Consider the following 14,340-nt stretch of genomic DNA (forward strand, 5'->3'; position numbering starts at 1 on the left):
CTGTGAGTCCTGGGGGTGGGTGGGTCCTTGGAGTCCTCCCTCTTCCTCCACTCAAGCTGGCTCTGCTGCTGGGAAAGCTTCTCAGGCAGGGTTTTTAAGGCCTTGCCTGGCTGCTGAAGCTGCTGTGAGTCCTCATTTGTTGTATCTTTTTAAACCTACATAGTTACCTCATACCACCACACACTTTTCTTTCATTTCCTTCTCTCAAAAGGTGTTAGTTGACAGGGGTTTTGATCCACGTTCAGAAGTGTTGTCAGTGGTTGTAGGAATGTCTGACCCTTTCTTTCACCTTTAAGGAGAATTCCAAGGAAGGCAACAACAGGTGTGCTGAGGTGTGACTATCAGGGGCACCTGGTGGATTCTGTATTAGTGGGGCCAGTGAACCTGTCCCAGGTGTTGCAATTTAATCTCAATTTCACAGGAGCCCCATCTCCAAACTATGTTCAGAGCCAGCATACCCAGTTTGAAACGTCTCCAAAAACAGGTTCAGCATACTGGATATCCCTTTAAAAGTTCATATTAAAACAGGGAGCAGATGTGAGAGAGTGTGACTTGCCCAAGGTCACCCAGTGGGTTTCCATGGCCAAGTTGGGATTTGAACCCTGGTCTCCCAGTGTCCAGGTCCAATGCTTAAACCACTACACCACACTGGCTCTGTATGCTAATGATACCCAGCTGTGTTTCTCTACTCCAGAATTCTCTTCTGACATTGAACATTGTGGCAGGGTACAGACCGCCGCTTTGCGGCAGTCTGCCGCCGCCGCCAGTAGGTCCGCGGGGGAGCCGGAGCCTTCAGACGGCCCGACTCCCGCGCGGACCGAAAAAAGAAGCTCCAAAATGGAGCTTCTTTTACCGTCGCATTTGCGACGTAGCGAGGCGCCAGGGGCGCACTCGCTACGTCACAAGCGGCGCGACATGTCTGGACGCTGTGCGTCCAGTACGTAAAGATGGCGGCGCCCATGTAGAAGGGGCGCCGCCATCTTGTACGGACGGAGTCCGTACTAGGCCCAGGGGCGTCTATAAGAGATGCCCCTTTTTTAAAATGGGACGTCCGGAGGACGTCCCAAATGCCGGTGCAGAAAGCACCTGTATTACAGTGTATCTTTCAGATATCTCAGCATGGATGCTTCACTGTCATCTAAAGAGTAACATGGCAAAGACAGAACTAGTTCTTTTTCCTCCAAACCCTTCTTTACAACATACATTCTCCATCACTGTTAACAATGCTCCCATTTATCCTGTGAAGGAAGCACGTAGTCTTGGATTTATTTTTGATTCCTGTCTTTTGTTCCTCACACTGAGGCTGTAGCAAAGTCATGTTGATCTTTTCATTATAACACCACCAAAATTAGACCTTTTCTTTCTGCTTCCTCTGCTAAGACCTTAGCAGTCACTTTTGTCATTTCCCACCTTGATTATTGTCTTCTTCTGATCTTCTTGAGACTGCTCTTCCATTGTCTCATCTTAGTCCTCTGGTGTCCATTCAACATTCTGCTTCTAAGATTATCTTTTTGGCCTATCATTTTGATCATGTCACCCCACTTTTGCTCTCTCTTCACTGGTTACCAATTCCTTCTATGATTCAGTACAAGTTTCTTGTTTTAATGTTCAAAGCTCTACCCAACCTCACTCCCCCTTTTCTTTCAGCCCTTATTTCTTTTTATCAGCCTGCTTGAAATCTCTACTCTGGGAAATGCAACCTTCTCACCCAACCAAGGATTCCCTCTTCCTTGGCTTGTCTTCATCCTTTTTCGCTTGCTGCTTCATACTCCTGGAATTGCCTGTCTGAACATTTTCAGACCGCTCCTTCCCATTAAAATGTTCTTGATTTCCAAAATTTTTGAATTTTAGTTTAATATAGTTTTATAATCTTGTATATTTTGATTAAATGGATTTGACAGTTTGCATTATATTGTATTTTTTATTTTATCTGGATAATGGTTTTATAATGGTGTTTTATAAATAAATGATGAGAATAATGATTCATCATCATCTTACAACCCCTCCCCCCACATGTCTGATACAATGAAGCACTAAACAGCAAGAGAGGGCACAAACTGATGCATGTGCAATATAGTAATCATGCCAACCTAGCAGCAATTGCTTCTGAAACAGATAAGGGATATGACAACTTTGGCCCAAAGCATACAAGCAGTGTGATTGGCCCGGGACCATGGCAATTGCATGGTCCACTCTCAAAGCAGGCTGTAGCAGCGGTCCCAAACACGCAGATGGAAGGAGCAGATTAATTCTGCTCCTTTCTTCAGCTGCTATGGGCTGCCTTTGACAGCCTTGGAGCAGCTTCTAGCCACTTTTCTGGGTGCCTCAACTGAACACCACACCCCCAAAGTGGCCAGAAGCCACTTCTTTTGGTCTGTCTGTTTCAGGCTTTACCCACAGAAACTTAATCTTAGAAATGTAGCGACTCAATTTATATCCCATCAAGTCTTGATGGGTTCACTTCCCAAATTTGAATATAGATAAATAAATGTATGATTCAAGAAATGGCCTACTTAACCTCCAAAATCAGATGAGATCTTGGGGTATTTAGGCAAAACAGAAGTGCACTGGAGGGAGCATAATGAGCTCCAAAGTAGAGGACTGTGGAACTCAGTCAGTGTACAAGCTAGCAGCTTTGCACCCACTTGTTCCTGTAAGCAACAGGCCTAGTTTACAGTCTGAGGGCTAAACTATATGCTTAGTTATGAGGAGGGCAGGAAGACCTGCACTTTGAATTGTGTCCACCAGCAGGCTTAGCCATTGCAGCTGGATTATCACTGATGAAGTATGATCTGAATTACCTGTTCTCAGTCAACAGTTGAATAGAAATATTTTAGACCAATCACAGTTTTTCAAAAGTTTGGATAGGTTGCCCTGAGTACAATTGTGCACAAATGAGATTTCTCCATTATACAGCCAGGATATCTCTGTCCATTAGGGGTCCCACCTGGTGCAGATTTAGTAGCAGAAGGTATGATTAATCCAAAACCAATTTACATTTTCACTTCATGTTTATGTCTCAGGCTGAGATCAATGAGGCTAAAACATTCTTTTATTTACACCATACTTGTTTCCTGCCAAAGCTTTAGGAGTGCTCTAGATTGCTCACATTAATTTTTGCTGGGTTTGCTGTAAAGATGAGTAAGGGATTCCTTTGCTAAGGGAAATATTTGCTATTCCCCATTCTCAATCCATAACTGAATAGGTTTATCTCGTAAGGAACATTAGAAAAAGTATAATGGTTAGAGCAGAGCTTGGAGAAAACAATTTTATAAGCTACAACTAAGGTCGTCAGGTGAAATAAGGGACAGTGTTTCTGTACCTTCAATGGCTGGATTGAAGAGGGAACTGAGTAAATATTGACTGCTGAAATTCCTTCTTTTACACAACTATTAAAAGTACAAAAGTCCCATCCCTTATTTCACCTGACAACCCTAGGTATAATTTCCATAATCCCCTGGCAAGCATTGCAAAACTGAGAGATTCTGGGAGTTGTAGCGCGCGCGCACACACACACACACACACACAAACTTTGGGTTAAAATGTTGGGATGGAAAGCTTGGTTACAGATCTTTACTCAGCTGTCTTAAAGGAAGGTTAAGATCTTTTAATAATCCTTATGAAATACACACACACACTACAGATAATAATACATTTTCTTGCTTGAGAGGATCATATGTACCTGTACATTCGGGGTTGTAGCATTCCCTGCTTTCCGCCCATGGGCCTCTGCACTCTGAGCCTCCGTGAGCAGCTGCTGTGCACTGGCGACTTCTCTGCTGCGTTCCATTGGAACAGGTCACCGAGCACTGACTCCAAGCACTCCACTCTTGCCACTGGCCATCAACTATTGCAATACGCACAAAACAAAAATAAAAATGTGCATTACCTTACCAGGTAAATCCAAGAAATGGTCTAAGCATACATTTTTAATTTTGTGGTGACAAATAAAGTTTGTTTCTGCAAGACAGCTCTACTGTTTTTATATCACAACTGTTGATTGTATTTTCAGAATTGTTTTTATGTAAACAGCCCAGACAAAGTTCACAACAGAACAGCAGAGAAATGCAGCAGACAGAGATACAGACACATAGCAAGAAATAAAGGCAGACAGTACTGTCATTCAAGACAGTAAACAAACTAGAATATATTATGGCAAACTGTGGCCAGATGTCACTATTGTGAGGGCTACTAAAAGGAACAGAGTCCTCTCTCCCCCCCTTCCTACACAACACATATAACTTGCAAAATGCTGGGCATTTTATTGAAAGTCTAGGCAAAGTAATTGGATGAGTCAAGTGCTAGAATGGAGAGAAATAGAGTGGAATGCTACAGGGAATATGGTAACTTTGGCCTGTTACAGACTGTCAAAATAAAGCTGCTTCGGGTCTCTTTGGAGGTATGCTATTTAAATGATGCATGGGTCCTAAGAGTCCGGAGGTTGCGCCAAAGCCACACTCCATTCCTAAGCACTGAAGTGCAGCTTTGGTGCAGCTTCCGGTTTCTTAGGATCCATGCATCATTTAAACAGCATACCTCCAAAGAGACCCGAAGCAGCTTTATTTTGGCAGTCTGTAACAGGCCTTTGCCTTCTATATAATGGGTGCACTTCAGGTGGTGGAGGAAGAGGCTTCACTGTATTCAGTTTTGATCCTCTTGAGTGCAATATATAGTCAAATTTACTTGTAGGGTTAAATGTATCATTCTAGGACACTCTTTTCTGGAAATGAGTTCCAGAGGAATGCAGATGAACTTCTTTTTATGCAAACATGTATAGAATTATGACCTAATACTGTAAAGGTTCTTCTTTGATTGTCCCTTCTGCGGCTAAAGATCTGTTTCATTTTTGCATGAACACCACTGAAAGGCATTATGGGCAGGAAGAGAGACTGCTTAGTTTCTTATTCTGTTGCAAAATTATCCCAGCACATTAATTGGCAATGATGATATCCTGCTCCTAGATTATCTAAATCCCAAGGCTACAGCCAGTGCATGCAAACTGGTATAGTGACTAGCCCTATTCTGCCCTTAGGTGACCCCTTTAAATGCTTCTTTCATCGCTTATGGACAAGTAATATTTTCCACTCCACTTCACCAGCCACATATCCCACTTCAGCAGGGGCCTTAAGAGTAAATCTAATTCTCTAGGTCCAGCTCTTACAGCATCATCAGACAGAAAACAAAACAAAACACACTCCATTGTGGGAGTTGCAGAGGCTTGAATCTGAGGCAGAATAATGCTAGGTCTGCATACTGTCGGCCCTTCTTATACATGGATTTTTTATACACAGATTCAAGCATACATGGTTTGAAAATGTTCAAAAGTATAAATTTCAAATACCAAACTTGATTTTCCATTTTTTTATAAGGGTCATCATTTTGCTATGTCATTATATTTAATGGGACTTGAGAATGCACGGATTTTGTTTTCCATGGGGGTTCTTGGAACCAAACCCCAGCATATAACAAGGGTCCACTGTATTTGATTTCCAGATCTCTATACCAACAGAACCTTTCCAAGATGGATCTGCTCTCTACATAAAACACCAGCTGTATTTGACTTCAGCCCTCATCAGTCAGTAGTCTTTCTAGCAGACTACAGCAGGAGTGAGAGGAAGAGGAAAAAAATGTCAGCAGATGTATCTCACAACTGCTGCTGAGAAGAGCAGCCATTCTAGCAATATACCCAATCCATTTCACTTCAACTGATCATTACAAGAATGAAACTTGGGCCTGGTAGAGACTGTCGCAAAGCGTCAGCCTGGGGACAATTTTCGGGCTCAAGAGCCCTACCACACTATCCGGGTGCTGTTTTGGCATGTGCACATTCACATGGTGTGCACGCTGATGATGTGCCTCATGCATCATGTCCAAATGGCATAGTGCACAAGGGACATCACTGCACCACTCCAGGGAGCTAATGGCTCCTTGGCAGCAGCGGAGAAAGGACCCATGTTTCGTGGCTCCTTTTTCATGGAGCATTGTTGCTATGATGTGCGGTTGCCACAGCAACGATCCACAGGAGGAAGGAGCGGCGTCTTGCTGCCCCTTTCTGCCCATATGTATCTCCCCTTTATCTTTCCTCTTTCTTCCCCATTCCTATTTAGACCATAAGAACCTGTCATGCTACTTGTATTTCTAAGACACTCTGGGGGCCCTTTTTAATATAAAGGGTGGGATATAATATTGTAAATTAATATAAAATACTGTAATATATTGTGGGCTAAAGCACAGATATCTTTGACTTATTATGTGGCAGATCTGCCAAAATAGAACACACAGAACTGACTTATAGCATCTTCCTTAGAGATCGCTCATGGACACGACTACTGGAGGTTAGTTCTCCCACATGCTGATGCAACATGATGCAGACAGGATATTCTGCAATTATGCTGAAGACTCTGTGACTGGCCCCAAGTCTTATCCACTGAGATAGCTTAATGCCTTATTTCATTTTATAACAGAGTACAGTATTTTATTTTTAAAGAGAGATTGCAGTGACGTGCAGAGAATTCGCTGCAATAGAAGACACCGTTTTAGACCAGCAGTGAAGAGCACTCCTGATGTGGCATTAGACTGCATTTCTGCAGGGACGTAAACAGGATTTTGGGAAGAGGGGGGTCCAGAGTAAGTGCCACCATTATAATGGGGCTTGGGTGTGGCGGCGAAGTGGCGTGCACTATTCATTGTATCTAACAGAAGGGTGGTCCAGACCCCATGGACCCCCCTCCCCCAGCTACTTCCCTGATTCTTGTTAAGTAAATCCCATGCATTTCATGAAGCGGACTGTTCTCCAGGAAGGCTTGTGCTGTAATAAATTTGTTAGCCCTTTAGATGTCATGGAACTCTTTACTGTTTTTACTTCAAGTAACAAGTACTGAAATTGATGAAATATATTTTCACATTTAACACCACAATTACTGCAAGACTTCAGACTAAATTACCCTGATTATAGTGGGACTTGCTTATAAGTAAGCATCTATAGAGCCATATTGCAGAACTCAAATTACCAGGTGGATATTTTGGGTTCATTTTTCCATTTATATGGGGAAGTGAGAGAATACAAACTAGATCGGTTGTTAAAAAAGAAAGCTAGACAAGCATTCCAAGACCAAGACAATATAAGATATTGAAAATCATGGCAACAATATACAATTCTGGATTTACACAAAGATCAACAGCAATTATCTCCCCCCTATATAACATAGTACAGTCTTCATTTATTCTAATGGTTTAGGAGACATAGGCGGGATACAGACGGGCAAAAAGGGATGTGTTCATGACGTCATGAAGGTATAGCCTTCAGACGGCCCTTACCTGAATGCCGCCATGAACACGCCGCCCGCACGCCCCAAGCGGGAAGAAGCGGCATTGAAAAGGTGCTGCTTTTCCCCGCTTCTTTTCTATATAGTGCGCAGCTGCGCATCTCCGTCTGTAAGCTGCTGCACCGGTACGCCAGAATTGCTACACCGCTAATTTAAGTTGCCCATTTAAAAGCTCCGTGTCTGCTGCATCGCATAATGAGTCGGGGTCCTGGAACATGCGCAGTTTGCAGCCAGGCTTTAATTGCAGCGTCAGCTGCCATGCAGGTGTGGAAGCTGCAGCACAGCTGCAGCGCATTTTAAGACTCGTAACCCTAACCCTAACCCTAACCCTAGAGCTGCATGTACGCATGCGCTGCTAGAATCATGGAAAGTTTGGAATTTCAAGTGCACCCCTACACACATTCCTGTGCCATTTTCACCTAACAATAAAAAAATGCTAAAACTATAAATATTTACATATGTACAAGGGAGGTGATGGGGGATGGCAGGGGGACAGCGGTGGCAGCGGCGACAGCTGTGGCTGTGCATTGCAGATTCAGCAAGAGCGCGGGGACCAAAGGAGAGGAGGCATCCATGATGCTGGTGACATTGGCAATGTGCAAGCAGACAAGGATGCCAACACCAGCTGATCACCAGCTGGCAGGAGACAACCTTTGTTCTTGGCCAGGGAGGGGGAAAAAGTTTAAAGGGGCCTGGGCGCTTTAAATGTGCACATAGGCATTCTGCCGCCGGTGCTGAGTGCATCCGCCAGCCGGCAAAAGAAAAAAAAAGCCCCGTTTTTGGCCGCCCGTGAGGAAGCTGCCTCTCTCTTTGCGGCGTCCTCCGAGGCGGCGGTATGGAAACTGCGGGTCAGAAACGGCCCCAGGTGAGGCGTCTTCAATGCCCCCCATGTGGAAGCCCCATACACCTGAGCCACGCCCCCGGGGCGGGAAGTCTGGAGGCTCCGTATTCAGCAGAATACACGTCCAAGACGTCTTCCCCTGCCCGTCTGTATCCCACCAATAAAATGATTTGACAACTGAGGTTTGATTGCTGGACAGGGTATTACATCAGATTATGCTGACAAGAGGATTGTGGAGGACATGCAACAATTACACTATTACATGATATCCACCTATCTCCGTTTATAGTCCTTGAGACTGCACTCTTATTTTAAAACAACAGAAAATCAATACTGTTGATAGGCACCTGACTATCTTAATGTGAGTATATAATTTTCATCAGAGAAAACTTGAAAAACCTGAGAATGTAGGTGTCTCCAGAAGATTTTGAAGGGCTATTTCATCTTTAATTAGCAGAAAACTGGAGAAGCCTCTCCAGATATGAATACCCACTAACCTGTTTCTTTTGAAGTTTCACACAAAGCTTTAGTAGCATTTCATTTCTTCCTAGATCAAGTATAGGATATTACAAGTAACAAGCCAGACCAAATAGTAGAATATGATGCATCTATGTAGCATGACTATGCATTGTGAATCTGGTTGAAGTTAATGCCTGGTAAGTCACTCAACACTTCCTAGCCATTGTTCTCTGGAATTTGCTGTGTAGTTTTTACATTTTATTTGAGCATTTTTTTTACTGTACTTGCTGATAGTACTCTATCATTTATTGTTGTATGTGGATTTTTGCTGCTGATTTAACTATGTTTGAAACTGCAGTATACTTATCTTCTTTTTTGCTTCTTTACTTTTAGTAGTGCTTGGGAGGGGAAAATGTTGGAGAAATAAAAACTGTACAGTAGAAGAAAACATAATAAACACATGAATGCAAATGGGCTTCTTAGTGGGCTGTACTAAGATCCCACTTAAAGGAACATGTTGACATCATATTGGAAGTCCAAAGTCCTGATCTGGAGTTCTTCCATTTGAAACATATTTCATGTTTAATACATATAGACTAATATAGACAACGTTGGAATATATATATATACATATATATATATACACACACATACACACACACACAGTATGTGTGTGTGTGTGTGTGTGTGTGTGTGTGTATATATATATATGGATAATGTTGAACAATATTAGAAACAAGTATTTTAAAATGCATCTGACATCATGATCTTCCATTTTCCAGTTTATTTCTCCCTAATGCAAATAGAATATTTTTTTTTAAAAAAAAGCACTAGCTACCCAGCTGCTTTTCTTTTCTTCTTAACCTATATAAAAACTCCAGGATCTATGGAGCTGATTCTTCTGAATGGTGTGGGATGTGACACTGAGCTGAATTCTCTCTGTCATGTTGCACACCACTCTAGAGAATCCCTGATCCTGAGGCTTGGCTTTAACTCTGTTCCAAATACTAAAGCAGTATTCCTAGGTCACCATTTGACAATCAGTTGTATTCTCATTATGACAGTACAGGATCATTTGTGGCCAGATCTAGAAATGACTTTATATAAGTCTAAATGCATACCTGATTTTGATGTCCCCATCACAACTTTTGGACAGCAAAGCCCTTCTTGAACCATTACATTAACTGATTTGGAAAGCATGTTCTAAATGTACATTCACATTATCTGTTCTAAAGTGGTAGTTTTTTTTAAAAAAGTAGCTGTGTTAGTCTTTTACAGCATAAAAAGGAGGAAGAAAGGGGGAGGGGGAAAGAGAAGGAAAAAAAATATGGCAGCACCTTTAAGACTAATGGGTTTTTATTTTCAAATTTGCTTTTGTGGACATAAACCAATTTTTTCTGATGCAGAACAGAGCGATAATGTAAATAAATAAACCATATTTACACAGTTGTGGGAGTGGGATGCAATATAATAGGATCCAGAAAGGTACATATCATGACCCTTGCACTAAATTTATAAATGTGATTTTAATGAGCATTTACATAAAAGCATATGGATTTAGAGAGGCAGTTGTCTTTGAGAAAGACAGACTGAAAAACTGATTGGAAGGTTTTGTGGATCCCACCTTCTTGTTGTTCTTGTTGTGTGCCTTCAAGTAGTTTCCAACTTATGGCAACCCTGACACAGGGTTTTCTGGGTTTGAGAGTATAGGACTCACTCAGAGTCACCCAATGGGTTTCTGTGGCCAAATCGGGACTCAAACCCTGATCTTCAGAGTCTTAGTCCAATGCTCAAACCACTATATCATGCTGGCTCTCTCTCTCACTTTCTACTCTAGCAATGGCTAATACACCTTTCCCCCAACAGAATGAAAGCCTTAGGGATGCAGTGTGGATTCCAAGTGGGAAACTGTAGCTATGTGAGCACTCCTGTTAACTGAGGCAGGCACAACCTATTTCAAGGTTAACTTTCATTATGTGGGCAACATTGCTCTTTGTCAGCTGCCAACCCATCTACACCACCAACTCTCAGAAACCAATGTGTGGGAAAAGGTGACTGCAGCAACCAGCGAAGCATCGCCACAGTGAGGAAGAGGTGCCAGTACTCTGCCTGCCTGACCCACAGGAAATAAAAGATAGTGTTTTTCCCCACTGTGAAATCATAAGCTGGGCCCAGATTCCTCATAAAGAACTTTATCGCACCACAGGCTTCTGGCACGGGATGAGAACGGAACAGAAGGGGCCAGGAATGAGTGTGGAACGAGTGGGGGATGCATTTTACTGCATGCAAAGTCCCTCACTCGTTCCGTTCCACTCCCCATCCGTTCCAGAGGGGGCGATTTTTGAGAACTGTTCAAAACAGTTCTCAAAAATCTCCTCCTTTGGGGATTGATTGGGAACCGAAGGGAAGGGAACAGAATGAGTGAGGGACTTCCTTGTGTGCAATAAAATGCATCCCCCACTAGTTCCGTTCCCTTCCAGGCCCATTTTGTCCCATTCTCGTCCTGTGCCTGGAGCCTGTGCGATAAAGTTCAAAGTAAATGGTACTCTGGTGTTCTCCAGTCTTCCTTGGAGTTTCCCACTAGCCTACCAAAGGCAGTGTAGTACTGGACGGGCATCTGGGACACCCTGTCTATGCTTTGTTGAACCACAACACTCACTGAGTGAGCATGAAGCCAGCATTCTATCTCAGCCTGCCCTACTGGGGTGTTCCAAGGTTATTGTGAGGATAAAGGGCAGGGGAAGAGCATCATGTATGCTACCTTGAGCTCACTGAAAGAAAGGGAGGTTATAAGTTTAGCTCTCTCCTTTTATTTGCTGGGGGTACAGAAGAGGATTGGATAGCAGTTTTGAAAAGACTGGCATTTTTATCTTTTCAACATCAAAGTGAATGGGGAGAGAGCCTTCATGACAAATGCCAGACATTCAACTTTCCTGAATGAAGAACATGAATGATGTGCAGGGCAAGTGTAAGGCTGCCAGTTTATCTCTAATGAACCCTACTAGCACCCATAAAGCCCTATAGTAATGCACCCTTTTATAGATGTTAGGCCAAAACTGGAAAACAAAAAGACAAAAAAAAAAAAAACCAAAAAAAAAAGAAAAGAAAAGAAAAAGAAAAAGAAAGCTAACCACAAAGGAACTACACTGAAAAAATAAACAAACCAGCTTCTTAAGTAACAAACAGTTATTCTATATATGCTCACCAGGGCAAAGAGCAATATTGCAAGGCTTATGCTGTGTTTCAGGTCCATCACATGATCTTCCCCCATACTGGGGAGGGATACATGACCTTGTTCTAGTTCTTTGGCCTCGACCACATGTGAATGAGCACAAACTCCAAGGTGACCACTCCTCCCAAACTCCATGTACTGTAACAAAGCAAAAAGGCTTTAACAAGAAAAAAACATGAGTAAGTGGGTTCAAAACAAGGGGGTTAAAGGCAAACAGTAAGACAGTAACATGAATCACTTGGCCAGCATAGAGAGAAAACAGCACTTATGCCATCCACAGATACCAATTTACACATCTTTAGTGTCCTGTAAGATTTGGTAGGCAAGTTCTGTTTCAAGCACGCATCACTTAATCAGGATTATGGTTGCAGATTCACATAAGATTCATACAAATAAGATTAAACACCATTAACGGGACTTTAAAAGTTATAGATACAGACAGAATCATAGCCCTTGAATTCAGTCCAGAGGTTTCCATGTGTTTTGAAGCATATACACCTCTCTTCTATCTGCAGTCTGCTCCATTTATTCCAAGGAAGAACACAAATGTACATGTGCAAGGAAACATAGAAAAGAAACATGTTTCTTTTACTGGAACAAATGGGCTTTTGTTATTGTTAGGGAGCCTCAAGTGTGTATTCGAACATGCTGGGCCTGACAGATCATGGGAGTATGGTGTTTGTCTTCATCAAAAACACTTCACTACAAAAGCTACTTTAATGGGACCATAAATATTTGATCCTAAAGCTGCTGATTATGTCAAATGTATCTAGCAATAATCTGACAAATATGGAACAAAGTGATTTTCACCAGCTGGATTAATAATTGTTGAGACAGTGATCTGTAACCTAAGTCTCACTGAAATCAATAGGTGCATATGCATGTGTATCTATACACGTAATGAAACACAGGTGTAAAAACACTTGCAGTGTGATATGGTGGCTTGCCCATGTGAGACCAAATCCTTAGAATCAAGGGCTATCAACCTTCTGAATGCACCCAATGTCTCCATTAATTACAGTAAAAAAGGGACAGAAAACAGCTGACACTCTTAAAGTCTTCTTCTTCCCCCTTTTATCTCATTTGATTTATTGTTATTCATATTACCTGTTTAAAAAGGTAATCCAAAATTATGCAAGTGGAGTTTCCTCCCCTGCCACAACTGGTTCAGAGGGTTGATCAGCTCTCTGGAGAACATTTTGAGATGCATATATACTGTGTCCAATACACTGATGGAAGAAACTCTTGGATAAATGGAGCAGCAATGGAATATTGTGTATAAAGCATTGTCAGAGCCCAATAAAGAAATAATAAATTTATTTATGGATTATCTTATCTTAAGTAAAACTATATAAATAGTGCTTCATTTTCAGTTTCTCAAAGCAAGCATGCCAGTGGGTCTGAAATTAGTCCTGTCAAACAAACAGGGAAGTGTATGGATCACAGTTTGGTGGAATCACAGGTTTGGGTTTGCCTTCTCTCAGACTACTATTCCTGCACACATTTAATGTGTAATAGGTTGGCTTCCAGTTAGATAGGCCAGACAATTAGTCAGCTTTCCCTAACAAAATTTCTTCACTGGTTTGTGCGTGTTAATCTCATCATCAATGGTTCTCAACCTTTGATCATTCAGATGTTCTGGATGTCAATTCCCAGAAGACACAGCTGCAGGACCAATAATGTGGGAGTCTTGGAATTAAAGTCCAAAATATCCCAAAATCCAAAGGTTAAGAATCACCGCTCTACACTGGCATATGTCCATGCCACATTACTTTCAAAACGTGCAAGGAAGGTGATATAGGCAGAGTTAGGATCCTCTTCTTGCTTCCTTTGAATTGTGTCTATATTTAACAATACCCATATTACTGGCTGTAAAGAACTAGTATACTATGATTTCCTTCCACAGAGGTGTTTTATTCTGCCCAGCTCACTATGCTTTTCTATGTTAACCTGCTTAATAACTCCATTAGCCAATTTCTCCTTCTTTGACTGGTACCTTGGCTAATTTTACTGACTCTAAAGAAGACAAAGAATTGATTTTTAAAAATCCATAAGCTCAGTAAAGTCAATGGGATTTAAAGCTCAATGGGACTTCTATGTACAACTGCTGTTAATGCAAAATTAAGATCTTTTTGCAAGCATCTGAAAGATTCTGAAGAACGATAGCACAGAAATCTTCTCACAAGAAACCAATGCACATTAACCATTTCTGTCTTTTTCTGAAGTAGCACAATCTGACTCTTTAGTTATCAAATATAGAATAAGATAACCAGTGGTTCAAATTATCTCCATAATTAGGTAATGAACTGCCAATTCTAAGAAGTTTGGCACCATTTCTGTCACAGATTCCATCTCTCCAATGAGGAAAACAGTGGTGTAGCCACAACAATTATGAACAGAGTATCAAAGGTTTCTGGTGTAAATTTTTTAAAAATATATTTTAAAAATGATTCCTTAGTTTGGTAACATATTTTATTTTTATC

At 41.7% G+C, this 14,340-nt stretch overlaps 1 protein-coding gene across 5 annotated transcripts in view; it reads right to left on the reverse strand.

Annotated features, from left to right (window-relative positions):
* The window catches only part of ADGRB3 (adhesion G protein-coupled receptor B3), a 625,822-nt gene that overhangs the window by 393,303 nt on the left and 218,179 nt on the right, over window positions 1–14,340 (reverse strand). For all 5 annotated transcript variants that reach the window (XM_042465745.1, XM_042465739.1, XM_042465732.1 and 2 more), the window contains 2 exons: window positions 11,831–11,995; window positions 3,683–3,847 (listed from right to left, as the gene is read on the reverse strand). In XM_042465745.1, the coding sequence (XP_042321679.1) occupies window positions 3,683–3,847; window positions 11,831–11,995 (330 nt within the window). The remainder of the gene's footprint in view (window positions 1–3,682; window positions 3,848–11,830; window positions 11,996–14,340) is intronic.

The sequence above is a fragment of the Sceloporus undulatus genome, chromosome 1, assembly GCF_019175285.1.
Source record: "Sceloporus undulatus isolate JIND9_A2432 ecotype Alabama chromosome 1, SceUnd_v1.1, whole genome shotgun sequence".
Lineage (NCBI taxonomy): Eukaryota > Metazoa > Chordata > Lepidosauria > Squamata > Phrynosomatidae > Sceloporus > Sceloporus undulatus.